At 26.3% G+C, this 22,070-nt stretch overlaps 1 protein-coding gene across 1 annotated transcript; it reads left to right on the forward strand.

Annotated features, from left to right (window-relative positions):
* Positions 1 to 1,038: 1,038 nt before the first annotated feature.
* LOC135925730 (uncharacterized) lies at positions 1,039 to 16,371 on the forward strand. Its single transcript, XM_065461194.1, has 4 exons — positions 1,039 to 1,098; positions 1,138 to 1,211; positions 13,214 to 13,390; positions 14,299 to 16,371. Coding segments are annotated over exons 1-4 (495 nt in total). The 5' UTR covers positions 1,039 to 1,096; the 3' UTR covers positions 14,541 to 16,371.
* The last annotated feature ends 5,699 nt before the right edge of the window (positions 16,372 to 22,070 follow it).

Genomic DNA, 22,070 nt, shown 5'->3' on the forward strand with positions numbered 1-22,070 from the left:
ATAAATATTTTTTTAAGTATGATGTTAAAAGAAAGGTAAGTGGTGTTAGGTTATAATTATTAATTTTATTTAATATGAAACATGTAAGCTGACCTAGGCGGGCGAGCAATAAAAGATACGATTATTTCAAATATCATGCTTACGCTAAAAAAGAAAAGACTACGATAAGTAACGAATGCTATCTTTAATTTTTATAGTTTTTCTATGGAAATATATATCTAATGGTTCCAAAAAAACTTCATATGAAATCTGTTACTCATAAACGGTTCGATTTGAGTCAAATTTTTAAAATAGCCCGATTAAGATTTTAGTTAAAAGAATATTATTCAAATTTTGGTAAATGGAAGTTTATACCTTTCTGTCATCTCAGGAAAATCTCCAGGCTTGCATAATGTTATTTTGGATAAAATCTTAGGCCGTTTTAAAAAATCGACCCAAATCCCGTTTAAAAACACTAATGATATTTTAACTAGTATTGTTAAAAAGCCCGATTTTATTCGATTTTTAAAAATAGCCAGATTAAGATTTCAACCAAAATAATATTATGTAAGCGTAGAGATTTGGCAAATAGAGAACCAAACTTTTCTGATATCTATGAGCAAAATATTAAGGCTTACATAATAATATATTGGCTAATATCTTAATAAAGTTGCTTTTAAACGATCCAAATAGTCCTTTTCAACACTAATATTAACAACTCTAAAACAGGTGAGTCTCATTTTATCATATTTAGTATTATTAAAGAGTGTGTGAAACTTAATATTTTCAAAATTTGCTAATGTTTAGAAAATTAAAATCATAAATTTTACAAAAAATAATTATACAAGACCCTCAAAAGTCTTTTTTGAAAATAAACTTTATGGGTTCCAATATTTTTGGATTATAGGTAGATACACGCCCTTTTTTAAAATATTTTCTAATTACAAATTATAATATAAAATATTATAAACTTCCTAAGTATTATACAATGTAACAAAAAAATATGGGAAAGGCTCAAGTTATTTAATTATCTATTTGCAGACGGATCAGGAGTTAAATATCCATTTACGCATAAAAACATGTGTTGTGAAAATTAAAATATTTTCCGAAAAAATTCATGTAAATTTATTTTTTAAGATTTTAATTAATCTATTATAGGTATGGTGCATCCAAAATTTTCAATTATTTGTTATACAATATCATCATCTTAATAGTTATGAAGCTGATTAAAGGTAGAATAATATTTATTGCTTAGTGATAAGATATTAGATTAGATAAAATTAGGCTGTTATTTACATTTCACTTATAAATGTCTATTATCTTTATTATTAGTAAGGATAAGGTATAATGTTAAGAGTTAACCAGAATTTAGAACTGGGTTAAATTTAATGACCAGATATAGTATTTTTGTTTAATAATTTTGGAAAGTTTATTTGACAATGTTTTAATACTATTAGTGGGAGTTGGAATCAAAGCTTGGAACTCCCATAATTGGCTAATAAAATTTAAATCATGGCCAATTTAATTTTTTTAGAGGTTTTCCCATATTTATATTTAAAATATTTTTTTTATTGCCGGTTACAAACTCTAGTAATACTGTTTAAAACTTCTTTTTTATTGTTTAAATTATAATTTTATTAGTCATTTACCTTGTTTTGGAATGAAATTTAGTTGTTATTATGAGCTGTCATTATTTACCTAAATTATTAAAAACTGGCCTGGTCTATATATCCAACTCAGATTAGTAAAAGGGTATTTTAAAATTCCAACCAGGCAAATATACAAACCTGAGCAATTAACTCTTAGGAAATCATATATAATGGATAATTTAACATTAATTTTCTGCTCTTATTTCCAAAATATTTTTGAAATAATTTGCCATTTAGGCCATAAAATGACTATTAAAAAACTAGGGCTAGGCCAAAATGATTTTTAAAAAAATACTGAACTGGGCAGAGCTGAGCTTATAAGGGAATTTTTTTAAATTACATCCAGGATGAAATCTGACCTCTGAATTTACTGTATATAAAAGTAATATTTTTCATTACAATCAGGTCCATGCAACTGGGTAGCAGGTGGGGCAGATGCTCTGACTGCCAAAAATTATATTAAGAGCCACCAAATTTTGTTTCCTATGAATTAATAACAAATTTTAATTTAAAAAATATAGAAATATTACAAAAGTATGGTTAAAATTACTAAACTCAGTTATTTATTGATAGTTAGATTTCAGTATAATATACTGCATGGAAAAAAATGGTGTTGCAAATAAATGAGATCAAATTGAACTGATTCGTTGATAATTTTTTTTAAACATGGTGAACAGTGTACCTTTTGTTTTATACAAATGGAAAAAAGGGTGACTTCTATTATTCATGCATCTACATGCCATTCAAACTATCAGACAAATCAGATATGACACATTTCGGGCAAACGCATTGGAGGGCTCTTGCCATTGGTTTTAAAATAACATCAGCCTCAAAATGAGTCACCTGAAATAAGTCTTATTATTACTTGCTCACCAGGTTTTCTTTATATGGGCACCACTTCAATATGAATATGCAGGACAAATAACTAGACCCAAAATTGTAAATAAATTTGCTAGCCCTTAACAGGGTGAACATAACGTCATCAACTTTTGAATCTACAGGGATGAACCTTAGGGACAATAAACGCCTTAATTGATCCTTCATCCCTTGGCAATTGGGTCGGTCCCTTGCTTAAAACTACTAATAAATCGGCACTTCGCAGCATCAAATAATAACAACTGTTATACAGATATTTTAGTAACAAATAAAATATTAAAATACTCTTTTTTTCAGATCATAATTTTATCTAGTTATTTAGCATCACTCTGGGTAACTTTGGGGAGTCCTTCATGAAATTTCAGAGACCTGCAGAGGTCCCATTTTCACAGCTCGGCCCTGCCCGGATTTTTTTTTCAAAAAATTTTTTACGGCCCGGCCCGGGTATAAAAATTTTAGGCTCGGCCCGAATATTTTAAAAAAAAAATTTTAGGCTCGGCCCGAATATTTTAAAAAAAAAATTTTGGGCCCGGATTTTTTTAAGCCCAACTCGGAATTTTTTAAAATTATATTCGACCTGGTATATAAAAAATTCACCTATTTGGTATTTTATCATATTTTTAGGCCAGTATTATCATTTAACTCTATTCCGGTGAAAAAAATGACGGTAGTACTCAAGTGGGGTTTAATAGACCCCAATTTCAAATGTATATATCTCCAGTTATATTCATTATTTTCATTTGATATTTGGATATAAGATAGATCTAGCCTTAAACTTGATAAAAATTTAAATATTTTTATTTCTTAAGCCTAGATTAAAGATGATGAGGATAATTATAATTTGTGCCAAAAATTTAAAAAAAAATAACTTATCCATCATATAATCATGATAATTCATAATATGGATCTTTGTTCTACAATATAAAAATAAAATTACACTAATATATTCAAATATAAAAAAAATATAGAACATTGAAATATGCTAAATTTGACATGCAAAACATTTATTACATAAAATATTAATGTGTTCTAAACATAAATTTATTTTACATATTTGACAAAAATATTTTGTTTTTTATAAGGAGTATAGTTTTATGCCATATTTTGATGGTTTATTTGGCATGTATTGCCTGAATGGGCATTTACCATGAAATGCTGGAAGCATTTCATCTACGGTTGCATATTCTGATATTGTATAAGATCTGTAGCAGTTATCAACAAATTCTTGAAAAATATTTCTAATGTGAGTTGCTTTGTCTACCATTTTTCTCTCTTCTCTTGTTAATATGTCATCAAATCTTATTGTATGAATTAAAAATCTGAATCTTTTGAGTCTCAATTCCAAACCCATCAGATTTCAATAAATCTGACATATTTTGATGATTTGAAAATTCCAGCTAAATAAAGAATTCTCAATAATGCCTTGAATTCTATTACATCAACCTCTTTAGTAGAACTTTCATATTGATCAGTGTAGTTTTTACTTATAATTTTAATTTTTTCATTTGTGATAAATAATTTCTTTAATCATTTTTGGTGCTATGAACAAATCAAAACATTTTTCTGGGGTGTCAGCTTCTTTCCCATATTCTTTTACTCCTAGCATATGAAAAATTAAATTTTGTTGACGTGTTCTTACTCATTGATTTTCAATCCTTTTTCCATTGAGTCACCTTATTTTATCTAATTTTACAGAGAATTAGATATGATAAATAATTCCATATTTGCTTAAATAATATTTACGTTTATTGTCTGTTTCAACTAGCTTATCTTCTTCTTCATCTAATTCAGATTGTGTATCATGATTACTATCATAAATAAAATCTTCTTCCTCATTATCAATTACATAGTCATACTAAAATAAAAAGATATTGCATCATAAATAATTTTTTTATTTAATATCAGAATCTGCAAAAATCATAGTATATGATAAAAATAATTTGCGAAATGAGCCAGATGGTGAAAATAAGAATAAAATAACTTCACCAAAAAAAATGATTAGGTTTTCTTTTTCATATATCTCAATCAAAATAAAAGATATTTAAATTTTGTTTTAATAAATTTTATAATATAGTTATTTATAATTTTAAAAATTAAAAAAAAATTTATTAAAAAATTACAAATTTATTCTGGTGGGGTCTCACAAACCCTAATCAGTCACAAAATGCTTATATCTTAAAAACTACTCAACCGAAATATACGAAATTTGGAATATAGATTCTAAGATATATTTGATGAAGCTACTGAAGAATTCAGATCATAATTTTTAATCGTTTTTATTTAATATCATTTCTAGCATGCCTGGGGTTTCATATACCCCACCAGAGTATTGAAGGGTTTAATAAGCAATCATATTAGCTAATGTTGTTAGCCGATTTTAAAAACGGCTAACTCAATATTTTCACCAGAAAAATATTGACTAAGCCTGCAAATTTCGATACTATATGTCTAGACCTTTGTTCCTTCTATGAGCAAAATTTTCAGGCTTGCGTAATATTTCTGAATAAAAAACTGAGTTAGCCGTTTTAAAAATCGGCTCAAAACGAGCCGTTTAACAACGCTACTTACATATTTTATTTTTTTTCATTTTAAACAGATATTTAGTATATTACAAATTGATACTATAAAAAGTTTGTGTAAATAATATTTTGAGAATATACTATATAAAAAATATAAAACTGATATTTTAATTAATAAAAAATATAACATATATTATATAATAATGTATTTAATTCTTTGCGTATTTATTCCATGGAAGGAAAACTATAATTATATTATGTAATAGTTACTATGAGTGTTAGCTAGTGTTAACTTTCACCCAACATTATATTAAATTAATCATAACTATATATAATCATTATAACCATGTATCTAATTGACGAATATAATCATTCATGTTGTATAAATTTTTTAAAAATTCACGGCCCGGCCCGGGTATTTTAAAATAAAAATTTTTCAGGCCCGGCCCGGGTATATTTTAAAAATTTAAAATACGGGCGAGCAATTATATTCGACAAAAAATTGAAATAAAGAAAGAATAAAATAAATATATTTTACAATTATTTTTGTAATATCTTTTTCCTCTATAATTTGATATAAAATCTTTTTAATTAAAAAAAACATTATAAAATCTTTTATAAAATTATGAATAAATACAATATTATTAAATTAACTCCTTTTCTTTTAGAAAACATTAGCTTCCTATGACCGCTATTATTTTATCGCAGATTAAATTAGGACAAATATCTCATTTACTTAATCTCAAATTGTGATCTCAAATTGTGAAATAAAGATTACTAAGTTATTATTGGATGATGAATTAGAAGAGCACAAAATAAAAGATATTTTAAAATTATCTATTCGAATATTTTATGCGACCCTAAAGAATTAAAGTGCCAAGACCTTCCTTTGAAACATCGTTCTCAACACTCAAAAGGATGCTATTAAGCAAAAAAATCGAAGAAAGATAATCGAAAACTAAATTTACTATATTTAGCGTATTAGTTCATGATTGATAATAAAGTTTAGAAATATTGCACATCGTATAGTATAATTTTTAGTTACAGGTTTATATTTGTTTATGTTTATATATTTTCAATAAAAGTCTAAAAAGAGTAGTTAAACCGAATACATTTGTAAATAAAATTTACTTTATATTATACCCATGCTGTATTTTTTTAAACCAGATAGAACAGCTTTAGATGAAGTCTCATCCCTTATTCATAGTTAGCGCTAATTTGCTGCGAATTATACAAAATATGCTGTATTTTTGTATTCTCCGCCGTGAATTCGCGTTAACTGTGAATGAGGGGTTAAACTATATTTTTAAAGACGTAATATAAGAATTATTTTTATATAATTAGGTCTGATGAATTTAAAAAGTACCTATTATGCAAATTTAATTTTATGCTATTTTAATACATTTGGTTAGGAAAAATAATATGTTTTAAAATTTCAAAGCCATTGTCAAGAAGATAATTATCAATTTTATTGGATAAAAAAGACCATCTCATAAATAATTAATTAATTATATTTATGTTCATGAGATTTATTAAAAAAATTATTTTCCTTTTATTTAACATTTCTTGACAGCGAGATTGTTAAATATATCGAGCAGTATCGACGATACTTTCGAAGTATTTGTCGTACATTTCCTAAAATTAATACATTTTTAACATATCCTCATTTAAAAAAAGCTATGAATCCTATACTTCACTTTTGAATTAATATTATATATAAAAAATTATAATAGCTCAGCTGAAGGAGATTTTTTTAATTGGATGAAATATATTTAAAATTAAACAAATATCTGAAGTAAGGAGTAGGATTAAAGGATAAAGAGATATGGGTTAGGGATGTTAAGTCCGGGAATTTTCTGAAATTTAGGTGAATTATTCCTGGGATTTATTAAAATAAAAAGGGAATGTTCCAAAATTCACAAATTTAGCTCGCATTCTATAATCTTTGTTTTCTAATCCTAAAAACAAATATAATTTATTTGACTCAACAACTTGTTGTTAAACGGCTCGTTTTGAGCCGCTTTTGAAAAAGGCTAACTCTCTACCAGGAAAAAATTGCTTAAGCCTCCAGATTTCACTAATAGATGTGTAGACGTTTGTATTATCTATGAGCAAAATCTTCAGGCTTGCGTAATATTTTTATGGATAAAATACTGAGTTAGCCGTTTATAAAAATTAGCTCAAAGGGCCATTTAACAAGACTATTATAAGCATATGTGGGATAGAATTATCAAAAATACCAATAGCTGATAAATGTTTTCTGGGGTTTAAACAGTTATTGAACCCTAAGCATAATTGTTATTTAAACCTGAGATATATTAAGATGATCTATAATAACATGTAATTATTTTTATTAAATAACCTGTCAAATCTGATAATGTGATTATAAATAGACTTATTTAAGTAAATCAGCCGTTGTAACATTTTTTTTGAGTAGGACCATAATCATAAAAAATATTGTTTGCGTCATATCCCGTTTACTTCAAATTATTTTTTCAGATTAAATTATTTACTTTAAACATTTTTTTGTCAAAAAATATTTTCATCAATGTAATATTATATTAATTAATAGAATTTATATTTTAAAATAATTAAAATATTTTTAAGAAAAAATTATTTTTTCAACACTATCAGCAAAGAAATTTTTTTTTGCGATCAAAGTTTGTATCCTTTTTCTACACGGATTCAGAAAGGTGTAAGTCAGACGGGTAATTGAATAAAATATATATTTTTTCTATTATAATATGATTAAAACCAAACCATAAAAACAGTTTCGGTACATCTATCTCTATATCAAATGTTTTCCTTTTTTTTTAATCCATAACGAATGGTTGATCTTTTGATGAATTAATTAATGATTCTTTCAAATTTAATGTTGAAATGATATCTTGGTCTTGGTCCAGAATTTCTAATAACAATTAGAAGAAAAAAGAAAAACAGCAAAAAAATACGAATCTTAAGAAATTTACTCAATCCATATAAAATATGAGTAAACACGCATTAACATCTTATAGGAGCAAGAAATTCTATTAAAGAATTCCTCTTTAAAATCATATTTTGAAAATTTTTCATTGATTGCTTGAAAATATCAAATTAAATGTCAAAAGATATTTTTTTAAATAAATGCTAACAATTCGAATAAATTTTTAACCAACTTTTGGATAAAAAGATATTTTGGCAAATAAACCTGCCAATTAAATTTATTTGCCAAATCTTATTGATTCAAATATGTCACCCGTTGAAAATTTATATCCATGCATTATTTATGATGTCCCAACGGCAATAGTGTTAAGAATAATAGCTTGTCACACCCTCATCTTGAAAACTCTGTCAGTTTCCTGTATCGAGGCCATCACCCTCTTCACTACCGCTTCTCAAAAGGGGCCGCCATTTATGCCACCAAGATTCGATTATTGCTAGAAATCTCCGTTCAGTCAATATTCCATCAACTTTGGAACCTGTAGTAGATTCCTTATATACACTTTTTAGTAATACCTTAAGTTGGCCAATAAGTTTTAATTTACGTGATAATAAAATGAAAGCCACCTCGAAATTGGCCAATTAAGAAAACATTTAATTTAGTGGTAATTTAATAAAAACAGTTTAGGGTTATAAATTGTATATAAATAAGATGCAAAAATACTCTTAAATCATTGGTTATATTATTTCTTAAATGTCCAATTTCGAGTGGGATTTATTATCATACATTGAACATTTCTTTTTATTAAATTAATTATATATTAAGGCAATTTAAGGCTTTACTAAAAAGTTTATATAAGGCCATTTCCAAACAGAACGTTTTTTCAAAGCATTAGCAATTAATTTTTTGTTTCCAAAAACAATGGTAAACTTATCGAATCAATTTTTTTTATATAATATAATGTTTTAAAAAAAACAATCCAGATCCCCATTTTTTTAATCGTAAATAGAAATAAACTGGTTTGATTTTAATAACGATTAAATGGCGTTTTGAAATGTGGCTCCATTGTTTTTTTAAATATTATATATAAAAAAATTAATTAGACAAGTTAGTATCATTTGTTGGAAATAAAAAAAATTTGCTGGTATTACCCAAAGCTTTGAAAAAACGTTCTGTTTGTAAATGGCCTAAGGAATTATTAAAATTTAAAGTACATTTTAATGATTCCTTATATAGTCTTTTTAGCAAAACCTTAAATTGGGCTATTAAGTAAATAAAATAAATACATATCTTTTTTTTAAAAAAAAGGCAAGAAACTTTGAGAAGACTATTTTAGCTAGGATTTTCCCGGTAGCTTTTTACTCCTTAAAGACATAAGAGGAGTTTCAAAATTTTGATTGATTTTTTTATGAATCATATAATTTGAAAAAATACAATTTTTTTGTTTAAAAAATAGAAATTTACATTATCACTTTTAAAAAATCTGTGATAAAAAGTGAGCTAGAAAGAAAATTTGAAAGCAGGAGGAAAATAAAATAGTACAATTTTATAAAATTGAATAAATAAAAAAAGTTTACATTTCTTTTAAAAAGAATGAAATTCATTCCTGTTCAAAATTAAAAATAGGTGTCGCTCAAGTCCAAATTAAAGATAGGCTGACTTAAAAGGCAGGGCTTTAATACAAAGTATTCATCTATTGCTTAAATTATAGTAATAAAGAATGATCTTATAAATTCCCATATCTTCATTTTCATTGTAGGTTCAGAATTTGAGTGCCCCGCATTCAAAATTGTAAAACTGCGAAAAACGATAATAGAAAAAACTTATCATCAATTTAAGTTAAAAAAAATTGAGAGGTAATTTATAATACAACTTTTACTTTCAAATGTTAGTATAAAAAATTTCTGAAATATATTTAATAAAATCAAAATTCAAGTAAACATTATGATTTTTTTTGCTCACATTTCAATTTTATTTTTTAGAATTTATTGACTATATCATTAACTATTGTAAATCATCAAATTATATAATATAACTGTGAAGCCGCCCCACCCTGCCCTTAATCTCGGGGGTAATATCAGACCTGACCTAATGGCACTTATTATATTGAGCAAGAGATTCCCGCTAGCCTGGGATTATACATGCGTTAATCAGTTTACACCATCCGTTAGCTCCAATTCTTTTGTTAGAGCGGAAATTAGAAAAATTAATAAATATATTACCATTCCTAATATCACTTTACCCCAATTGTTTCGACACAATCGGTGCTTTTGGAACCAGAACGGTATTTCTTCAAAGCACTCGGCCAAAAAATGAGCTAATTTCGGGAGATCCCTAGGAAGGTTTTGATCTACGTCAACGAATTTTAATGGAAATTTGTAGGTTCATAGCATATCAATCTACGGTGCCATAACATAGAGATACCTCCTCACGTTTTTTCAATTTCTTTTTTTTATTATAAAATTTTTTATAAATTTTTTAAAAAATGTATCAAAATTGATTAAAAATTATTTTAAATCGACTATGAGCTTTAGACAATAAATGTAATGATAGAATTTTAAAAAAAATGAATTGATTTTATTTCGATTTAAAGGCGTGTTTATTTTATTTGAATAGGAGGGCACATTAATCAGAACTATCTTAAAACGAATTATTCATGTAGGAATTAGCTCAGTTGTTGAATATTCGATTCCATTCTTTTGACTCGTATCGACGAATCTAATCGAATAATATTTTTATTAATCGTAAGAATAATGCAAATAAGGAAATATTCACTTCTTACAAATACGAATAGTTCAACTATTCGATTTGAAAATACGGATAAACAATGCAAATATATGATTCGTATCTTTATAGGTATAATCAATCAGAGCTAGAGACCTGCAAGAGGCTAATTCTTTCAATCCAACCTGACATGTAAGCCGTCCTAATCCGAAAATTTAAAAAAAAATTACTGCTGCCCAACCCGAACATAGAATTAATTCCATATTATCAGAATGTATTTTTAAAAATATCTTAAAATTTATTTATTTTTCAATATAAGAAATAATCAAAAATGATCTGTAAAATAATATACAATCAGTGATTTATTGGTATCATTGATTAAATTTTAAATTTAAAAAAATATTTCTAAACCTGACCCACCCTGAAAATAAAAATTTATTACAATTTCCAGACCCAATCCACGGAACGGTGTCTGGATAAGTTTTGCTACAGACTTTCTTAATAATTTTAAGCAAAATTCACTTTATTTTTACACAGTAGTTGTTAAGTTATAGATGTATAGGATCAACGTCCGAATATCTCCATCCCAATAATTTTTATAATAGAAAATTCTATTTTTTGAAAAAATTTATATTATTGATTTTATTTATATATTCATAAGATTTGATTATACTCCAAGATCTAGGAATATAGGAAACGTTTTCTATCTAAAAAAAGATATAGAAAGTATTTGATCAAAATCACAAAAAAATATAGAAGATTTTAAAAAAAATAATTTTGTTTACAAAAATATTTGGCCAAAATCACGAAAATAGAAAAAAATTATATTGTTCATAAAAACTTCTAGTTTCTGAGCAAATATTATAATTAGATAATTGAGCATCTTTAAATAATTAATATATATATACATAATGATATTTATATATCGATATAAAATATTTACAATAGTATTTTATTGAAAATAAAGTAAAAATTTAGTAAATATTATTTATATAATATTTAGATTGAAAATTTAATGAGGATTCTAAATAAGTAAATTTATATTTTTATTCATTAATTATAGATGCTCAATTATCTAATTGCAATCTTTGCTCAGAAACTCAACATATTATTTTTTTACATTTTCGTGATTTTGGCCAAAATTTTTATCATCCATTATAGATTTTGGGGCAACACGGTATGACCATATTTGTTTTACTCATAATCTAGAAATATAGAAATTTTCTCTCCAAAAAAAATAAATATAGAAATATGTTTTTTATAATTTAAATTATATAAATGTATGCGCTATATCTTTATAATCGTGATGTTTTTTGTATGGCCTTTGTTTTAAATTCGCTTTTAATAAAAAAAAATGAATATATTATATTTAATATTAGCAAATAATTTCTAAATTTTTTATTGTTGATTTCAGAGGCGGGCCAACTTATAGAAATTTCTATGAAGGCTTTAAATTTTTTTTAAAGATGTTTAAAATATTATCGGTCAATATATTTTTTGTAGAATATTTCAATGAGAGCGAACTATCACCCCCATAAAGTCAGCGCCTATGGTTTAAGCTAACCTATTTTTAGTTCAAGATTTTAAGATCATTATGTCTTGTACCCAAGGCCCTCTATATATATGGCTTACCTTAATTAGGCATTGCATGAGGACAGCACAAAAAAATGGTGGCAAATTGATAATTATAATTTTAAAAAAATTAAGCTATACGTTGGTATATAAAATAGAAATTAGAACGACATGAATGCTCTAAGTCTAAAGGCTCTATCCTTTATTATGTTTTTTAATATATATAAATTCTGGCCTAAGAACGGCTTTTGGCTTTTAAAAGGTCCAGGCGCATTAGCCAGAAATTTGCTTTGGGGATAATTATTATTTTAAAAAAATCTAAAAAGCCTCTTAAAGTTATTATTAAACATCTTAAATTTATTAGATTTGACTTAAAAAATTAAGGTAGTATTGTAAAAACCTTGATTCAGCCGATTTTTAAAAAAATGATAAATTAATATTTTACACAGCAAAATATTATTTATACGCCTTAAGATTTCCGCAGGAGTTGGCAAGTTTAGCTCGCTTTTAGTTTAATCCAGAGATTCTAACCGAACCCTGGAAAAAATTTGCCGGGTTCGCATCCTTGGTTTAATCTCATGGATATCTTGATTTTAGTCGCCTTTTAAAATCAGCTAAATCAAGGGTTTTAACAACAATGCAAAGAAATGGTGGGTTCTATTATCGATTCTAATAAGGCGTCTTCTGTAGAGAGGTTTTTTTGGGCCATCCTATAATTTCACTAAGAGTATTTACAATTTCCTCACTACAATACATGATTTAATTATCTGGATTTTTTAAGTGAGGGGGGGGGGGGTATTTGATCATTTTTAAAATTAAATTTGTTATATTTTTTAAAATTAAATTGGTTTTATTATTTTTTTAAATATAATCTTTAATAAATTATTCCATCCTAAGGGCGCTATATCTTGGAGGAGGCGGCTTACGTTACTTTAAACAGGTTGCCTCTAACTATTAATTTTAAAAAAAATCAGTAAAAGCTATCGATTGCTATGTTTGCACGACCACGAACAATAGTTTAAAAGAATGTAGTGATCCATTTAGTACCAAAAACCCAATAAACTTTTTACAGAAGGATTGTAAATCGGGACGTAAAAATAGATCTGGTCTGTTTCCAGCCACCTCGTGCATTAAAATATCCGGAGTATATGGTATAATATTAAAATTATCATTTTTATATTTATACCAATTAATAGGGATGGGACTCTCTTTTTTAATATTGAAAGGGTCCGATAATTGAGTTTTTACAGATATGTTTAAATTACCTTATCCTATATCTCAAATTTTTTTAAAAATTACTTAATTTATGATGGAGTATAAGGGTATAATTTAAACATTATAATGTTAAATTATAAAAGGTTATGATAGATATCGGATTAGCTCTCTCTATAACGATACACCCAGTGGTGTTATCAAGGGAGGGGATTCCTTCCCCGTAGCAAATTTGCCACCTCATCTGCTTATATATATAAAATACTCTCACCGGTGGGGATGGGCATCTAAAAAGATAAAACAAGCTATAACGAAAGTTCATGGCGAGAATGATATAATAAATGAATAAAATTTTTAACACAAATATTTTTTATTAATAAAAATTAATAATCCTTGCATTCATCATTTTTCTATTATTTAGTTTTGAATTGTGACAAGTTAAATTTAATAATAAAATTTAAAAATCATAATATCTTTTATCTTAGCTATAGTGTTGTTAAACAGCTCGATTTGAGCCGATTTTTAAAAACGGCTAACTCAATATTTTATCTAGAATTTTCACAAGCCTGAAGATTTTTTGGTCATAGATAACACCAAGTTTTGGACGGATTAGCTAAATCTCATGGCTCAGAGTCAATATTTTCTGACTAAAATATGAGTTAGCCGTTTTTAATAATCGGCTCAAATCGAGCCGTTTAACAATATTACTTAGCTATAATACACATGATTTACATCTTATTTTTATTTAATATTTTAGTCTAGAGTTAATTTATTTATTTACCACAAATATTAACCACTCTTTTCCTCACATAATACTTACGCCATCAATCGCATTTTAATTAAAAAGACACAACGAAAATCAAATTGGTCATAAGATCTTGCGCCCTGGATAGTGGGTCCCTGACCCAGGACACGGAATTGGTCAGAAACTCTCATTGTGGTATATTTCGTTTTGATGAACAAAGAATGCGTGGTTGCATAAGCACATGCAAAGAAGATGGTTGCAATTCTGCTCGATCCACCGTCGTTTTTTCATCCCCCTTTATCATGGCGATCTCAATTTATATCTTCTCAACTTGTTTTTTTTAATTTTTATTTTCCCGTTCCTCGCAAAACTCAAACTAATATTGTTTGCGATTTTCGTTTGTAACCATATATGTCTTATTTTGAGTAACGCGATTTTATTTTTTTCCGCACGCCATAAACATTTTTTTTTAAAATTATTATAATGACTTTTTAACATATCGAAATGATAAGTTTATAATGATAATATTTATGCATGAAACAAAAATGACCCCTAATATATATAAATATTTTAATAACTCTAATTGCTTTTAAAAAAAGAGTTATGTTAAAATTATGATCCACCACTAAAACATCTTGGAGATTTCTATGAAGAATATTAAATTAATTGAACAACATTTTTGATTTTTACTATGTCTTCCTTGTATCTACCTAATAATACACTTTGGTAGTAATTAGTTTTTAAAATTTTTATAACAATTTTTTTTTATATTTATATGGTAGAAAAATAGAAAGTGACTTTATTTGATATTTTTGATTATGAAATCAATAACTTTTAATTTAAAAATAATTGAAATCATATTTTTACAATTTACACGTGCGCCACTTAAAATAAGAGCCCGGCTGTTTAAATATATTATTTTTTTTAAATAATTAAATCGGTATTTTGTTGGTGTATTATACTTGACTTGTTGTATTAGTATAATCAATTTAGTGCTTTCGAGTTGAGGATTGTGTTTTGCGTTATCGTTGTTTAAATTGAGTCAGTATTTTTTTTAAAGGGTTTTACGTTTGTGATCAATAGGTCAAACATAAAAATTGTTTTCTGTTTTTTTTAACAAAATGAAAAGTTTACCAATTTTTCCGATACCGTTTGAAAGATATTATTTAAGCTGCAGCGATGAGACCTCAATTTCGAAGTAATATTAAGTATGATATTTATTACATTTCACACGTAATAATAAAATGCCTAGTATAATATCTTAAATATTAATTATTTTCTTAAGTAATAAGTTTTGGGAGGATCAATAAAAATTTTTCTCCCATTAATTTATATTTCTTTTTTATTTAATGGTTAACAAAACATATTACACAACGAATACTGGTTAACATTTAGAGATGGTTATGTAACCTCTAGTGGCAATCTCTTAATTTTGAAGCTCTCTTTATGTTCACCATAAAGTAGCCACTATAGAGTAGAGTTATTATCTTGTGGAAATTTGATATATAAATTTATATTTTTTTAATCGATGTTACATTAATATTTTTAATTTCGATAACTTTCCTAAATATTAAATCGCTGATTTGTAAAAAAAAAATTGAAACTATTGATTTTTTTTTATATATTAAATTATAACAATGTAATAATATTATTTTATATCCCATAATATGTATCATGTCAATTGCAATATCTATTATCTACTACATAGTATTATTTTTTTTATATTATTTAATAGCATTTTCCGAAATTATTATGTAATTTTTTTATTATTATATTATAATATATATTCATTATTTATATCATTTACATTTTCCTGATGTGCGCAACGCATAACAATAATTTACTATTGTTAATAACAAAATGATAGAATTTTTTTTTAAATTTATTTTCACCGATGATGCCTTTTTTGAAATGATATTCTATTTATAACCCGAATCCGCTTATAATCTGACCTAAATTATTTTCTTCCCAATTTTATGTTTTGATTTCGGGGTCCCTGAAATCTTATAAGAAATTAATAAATATTTCCCAGTGATAATGTTTTTAAATTTGTAGGGTGAGTGGTTTGATTGACACATAAAGAGGAAATTATAACAATCTCATATATATTTTTTTGATATTTCTTTGCATTTTATCGAAACCAAATTATTTAACTAATAAATTTTTCATAGCTTTTTTTAACGCCATATTTTTTTTTACGAATTTATTGGAAAGATTATAAACTAGATTATTATTCATAATACGAAGTACAATAATCAATATAATTGAATTAATCGGTTCTGTTTCAATTTATGTAATAGATCGAAGATCTCTGAACCAGATAATTATATTCTCACGAATCTATTAGGAGTTAATAATCCGATTAATAATAAAAATTTTATTTTATTGGTGTACTAGGTATTATGTTTAGCGTTGCTTATTCGACCGGCGAGCGAGATGCTTTTTCCCAAGGTTAAAATATTTTTGCAAAGAAAACCACGAGGCCTAAGTAATAATTTTCGAATAAAAACTCGATCTTTTTTTGGAAGAAAATGGAGATTTATTAAATATTATTGGGGAAATATTAATTTGGTACATATGGAAATTAATTTTAGGAGATTGATGTCGCTTAGTGGAAATAGAACAAACAGATAATAATTTGAAAAATATTATAAAATTTAAATTATTATTTTTGTGTGTGTAATTATTGGAATTGGGAAATGTTGTTTACCCAATAATAGTCAAGATTTTTCTAGTGGATAAAAATGTTCAATTTTTTCAAATTATATTGATTAATGCTCAAATATGATATTCTAAAAAAATAAGCCAAAAAATATAATCCTAAATAGAAAATCTAGCCTGGTGCATATCTGCACCGTTAACCATTAAAAAATGATACAAAATATGGGTTCCACGTCTTTATAGAGAAACCATTATAGAGAATGTATTTTATAGAGAAAACAATTATAGAGAATGCATTTATAGAGAATTGTTTTATAGAGAATGTAGTTTATAGATAATGTTTTATAGAGAATGTTTTATATAGAGAAATTTTTTTATAGAGAATTAATTTGAGAATGATTTTATGGAGAATGCCGTTTAGAATGGCTTTATAGAGAATGTCGATTATAGAGAATGATTAAAGAGAATTATTTTATAGAGAAGGTCCTTAAGAGAATGACTTCAAAGAGAATGTTTATTATAGAGAATGATTTTAAAGAGAATTACTTTTATAGAGAAATATTTTGTAGAGAATTATTTTGTAGAGAATTACATATTAGAGAATTATTTTGTAGAGAATTACATTGTAGAGAATTATTTTGTAGAGCATTATTTTCTAGATCTTAATTTTATAGAGAAATATTATATATGGGACAATTATAGAGTTCAAAAAATTTATACGGGATTTGAAAAATATATCAAAATTAACATTTTAATAATACAATTCAGTTTTTTGTTGTATTTTTTCGATTATTTGTTTCAACTATGGTTTTTTTGTAAAATCTTTTTAGTTCATATCAAGGTTTAGCTTGATTATTAACTCAACTAAACCAACCCTGAAACGATTTGTTAAATATGTATTAACCGTTATTAAAGAGAATCTAAACTGAACCAACCATTTTTAAAATGTTTATATATTGCATTTATATGCCAGCTACCTAAATTAGCCTATAGAAGGGTTCTTAACTTTACCCTTATGGATATAATATGACGGACAAGAATCTTCATTCTAATTTTAATTAAGAAAAGGTTTTAACCAGTTGTTTGGGTAAAAAATATGTCATATTCCCGTTCGTTCTCCGTTTCGATAAATTAATTTTCTTTCTATTTTATTATACAAATTTTATTCATAAATCTTTTTAATATAGATAACTAAGAATTCATTATATCTCTAATGATACACATTTAGATGTATGCGATGGCTTTAATATATTGAGTGTCGAAAAGTGCCGATCTCTATTTGGGGTTCCACATATTTATAGAGAAACCAATATTTTTGATTTAATAGAAGCATCATAATTTTGTCCTGCCTAAAAAACCAAAACCGTCAATTGAAGGTTTCTATTATAAGATATTATAGCGAATGCATTACCACGAATGCACTATCGCGAATGTATTATCTTAAATGAATTACAGTTGCGATATCGGGAATGGAGTTTGATGAAACTACAATTTTATATTTATCGGCCTTTAGACAGACTTAGTTGAACATGGAAATTAAGTTAAAGTCGGGCTTGGGTCTAAAAATATTTTTTTTAAGATAGGGTTAAGGCTTTTGATTTTTTTGACTCAAAAAATATATAAAAGATTCTAAGCAATAAAATAGATTTCTTTAAAGATTAGGGTAAAGGAATTAAATTTTTATATTAATCGATTGTTTAAATGAGCGTTTAGGTATATTTTTCAATTAAATTTGGGAGAGGACAGGCTCAGGCCTAAAATTTAAAATTATGGCTAGGCGCCTAAAAATAAAGATTTTGGATGAAGATTCTTACTTCTTCTGCTGAGAGGATATGATTGCATAATTTTAATGAACAGTAACTGTGTTGTTTATATATCATTAAAAATGGAAGATAATCTTTTAGAAATTTAATATCTCACAATAATTTTTCCGATTGTGATAAGAGGAGATGAAACGGAGAGTATTGATATAAATGATTGGCAGATATCCGCAATTGAAAGCTGCAAATATTTGGGCTCCACTATACAAACAAACGTCACAATAGAAAAAGAGATAAAGAGTAAGATTAATCAAGGGTGGTTAAAGTGGAGATCTTTATCTGGAGTGCTATTTGACAAAAGAATCCCACACAAATTAAAGGGAAAAATTTACAGTTCCATAGTACAACCAACTATTCTATATAGTTCGGAAACATGGCCAACCAAAGAATCAGACGAGAGAAGTCTACAAACTATGGAGATGAAAATGCTGAGGATGATTGCTGGGGTAACAAGAAAAGATAAGGTGCGCAGTACAAGAATACTAAATAGTTTAAAGGTAGTGCCCATTAAGACTAAGTTAATGGTAAACAGACTTAGGTGGTATGGGCACACAATGAGAAGGCCTATGAACTACATAGGAAATAAAGTTGAAAGTTTGGAAGTGATGGGCAAACGTAAAAGAGGAAGGCCAAAACTTCAATGGGGCCATAAAGTTAGAGCCAATATAAAGAAGTATAAAATAGATAAAAGAGATTGTATGAATAACATAAAGTGGAGAGAGATGTTGAAGGAGCTTACCACCAGAAAAGGTGAAAGCTAAAGAAAAAAAATAAAATAAAAAAAAAAATAATTTTTCCGATTAATTATCTACCTTCATAATGTCATATAGGTCTAACCACCATATAGTCGATTAATGGTAATATACTGCCTCAAGGTAATACCTATCAAATTTATATTTTGTTTATTTTTTATTTGGAAAGGTACTACCAAATTGATTATATATATATTTGAAAAATCGTGATTTTTCAAAAGCGTCTATGGCTAAATCCGAAAGAGTTTCTTACCATTCCTATTGGTTTGGGTTCGAATCTCAACAAAGATCATGTTTTTTTTAATTCCAACTTGGTTCCGTCCTTGAGGATGACATATAGGGGGCCGGACTCAATTATGTGATACCGTTATAATATATGTTGAAGGGTTTTATTACATTTTAATAAATTTTGGTCGGTATTTAACAAATTAGGTTATTTAGAAAATTTCTATACGTTGACTTGTAAGTTTCTATCGTTAACCCATATAGTCTTAGGATTTGGATTAGTAGTTTATATTATCCTCTTTAAGAATTATTGATTTGGTTAGGCCTACAAATTTTTCCTTATTAGTCAATTCTATAAAACATTGTCTAAAATGGTAACACAACGTTATATTAGTTTAATGTACTTATTTTTATGTAGGTTGCTAAGTTATATCGCCCTGTGTGGTTTTTAAAAACCATTATCAATTGCGGTTAACCATTTTTATCACTTGTAATTTTTTAGACAAAAATTTATTGTAATAAATGGATAAATATTTTGTATTAAAAAATATTAAATTTAGAAATGTCTTGTATTGTTTTACTTTTATTCTCATAATAAATGACAAAAGATGTAATTGAGAATAATTGTCAGAGTTTGCAAATTTCAATTACATATAATTTTTTTTAGTTGAGCGCCCTGAGATTGTAAAGGCTAGTGACGCCCCTGGGTTCACCTAGTCGTCTCGCTTAAATGGCTTACTTAGTCGACTCGCTAGGTCTTTATTTAAAAGTAAATTATAATTTTTGATGTTTATTTTTTTAACATGTATTTTGTAAAAAGGCTCTAGCCGAGTCGATTTTTATAAACTTAAATGACTAGTAAATTGCTATATTATGTAATAATAAATAATGTGAACAAAAATTATAAAAGATATTATTTCCATTTAATCTTAAGAATATTTATGTTGAAATTAAAAAGGGGTCTACACTCAAAATCCGGTTAAGGAATTTTAGATTCTATTTGATGAAATTTTGATAACATGAACTGAATTGAAAACCGATTTTCTAAAAATGTTTGAAGCCCTCCCGATTCACATTACCGCCTTGAATAGCTGCTTGAACATGTTGAGCATCTTACTCTATAACATTCTGCACTTTTCTCCATTTTAATACTATCATAACAACACGTGTAATTAAAAAAAAGCTTATGTCTTTTAAAAAAGCCATTCTTGTATATGAAATTATGATCTAATAAAATTTATGTAAATCATAAAAAGGGGATAAAAATATTTCTTAAATTTAAAAACGTTAAATTAATATTTATTAATTAAATCTTCAACTAATGGCCACAAAAATTTTATATATTGAAAATTAGGCGAATTCAACAAAATAAAATATACATTTTTAATATAAGTTAAAGAATTGTGAAAATTTTCACATAATTTATGCAATTCTTAAAACTTTTAAGTTATAAACTTTGAATTATAATTATATTAAAAAATTTCCACCAATAGCCACACAATTGCATATTTATTATTTTTTAATAAAAAAAATATTAAAAATTTTCCCTAATTTCAATGACTTACCAATTTTTATTATATAGTATACAAAGAAATGTGCAAAAATATTATTATTTATTTCCAAAAAATAAAATAAAAATTAAATTTTTTCTTTTATTTTTTGCCATCTCGTTGGTACCAGAAAATTTGAATATTTAGATTATTTTCTTTAATTGTAATAATAAAATATCTATGATATAAATGATCAAAAATTGTATAATTTATATGGCACAATAAGGGATTTAAATAGAGAATGTCTAAAAAAAGTAAATTTTATAAAAATGAAATAAGGCATATACGTGATATATAGCGCATATGCCCTCTAACGTTGAGTATCAACAGAGCTACACTAGGTTTTCCTCATTTCCATCTAATTGGAAAACAAAGGTAATTTGGGTATTAAAAATAAAATATGAGGAGCCCTCTACACGTTTGTGGGCAAGCCGCACGTACTTGTACGCTCAACATTCCGAAGAAGTTGCGGACGTCCATAGGCTTAAAATCAAAAGGAGCGATACAAAAAAAGAGCCTATGCCCAAGAACTGCAGTTTAAGTTAATTACTTTAAGAATGGGTTATGGCTGATTTCTAGTTTAAGATTTTTATAGAAATTAAGATGAAATAAAGTACATACCAATCCAGTTTGCTATTAGTCCTAATTTAGAAACGTCTCATAGTTGATTTTGGTGATTAAAAATATAAAACACTGATGATTATTTCATTTGAAATATCTTTCCTTTATCCTGAAAAGTTTTTTAATGGACTTTTTGCAGTTATTTAATTTAATAAATTGTTTCATATTTAAATTTAACTCCATTATATCTTTTATGGTCTTATAGTACCAGAGGGATTTATATTTTGTATATTCTTTTTTATTAT

Source organism: Gordionus sp. m RMFG-2023, chromosome 3 (assembly GCF_954871325.1).
Source record: "Gordionus sp. m RMFG-2023 chromosome 3, tfGorSpeb1-WG-v2, whole genome shotgun sequence".
Classification (NCBI taxonomy): Eukaryota; Metazoa; Nematomorpha; class Gordioida; order Chordodea; family Parachordodidae; genus Gordionus; species Gordionus sp. m RMFG-2023.

Excerpts from the sequence above, each read along its gene's own strand:
- LOC135925730 (XM_065461194.1), top strand. Across the intron at positions 1,212-13,213 it reads AGTTATGAAGCTGATTAAAG|TAAAAGCTATCGATTGCTAT; the intron begins GTAGAATAATAT and ends AAAAAAAATCAG. Across the intron at positions 13,391-14,298 it reads TAAAATATCCGGAGTATATG|ACACAACGAAAATCAAATTG; the intron begins GTATAATATTAA and ends TTAATTAAAAAG.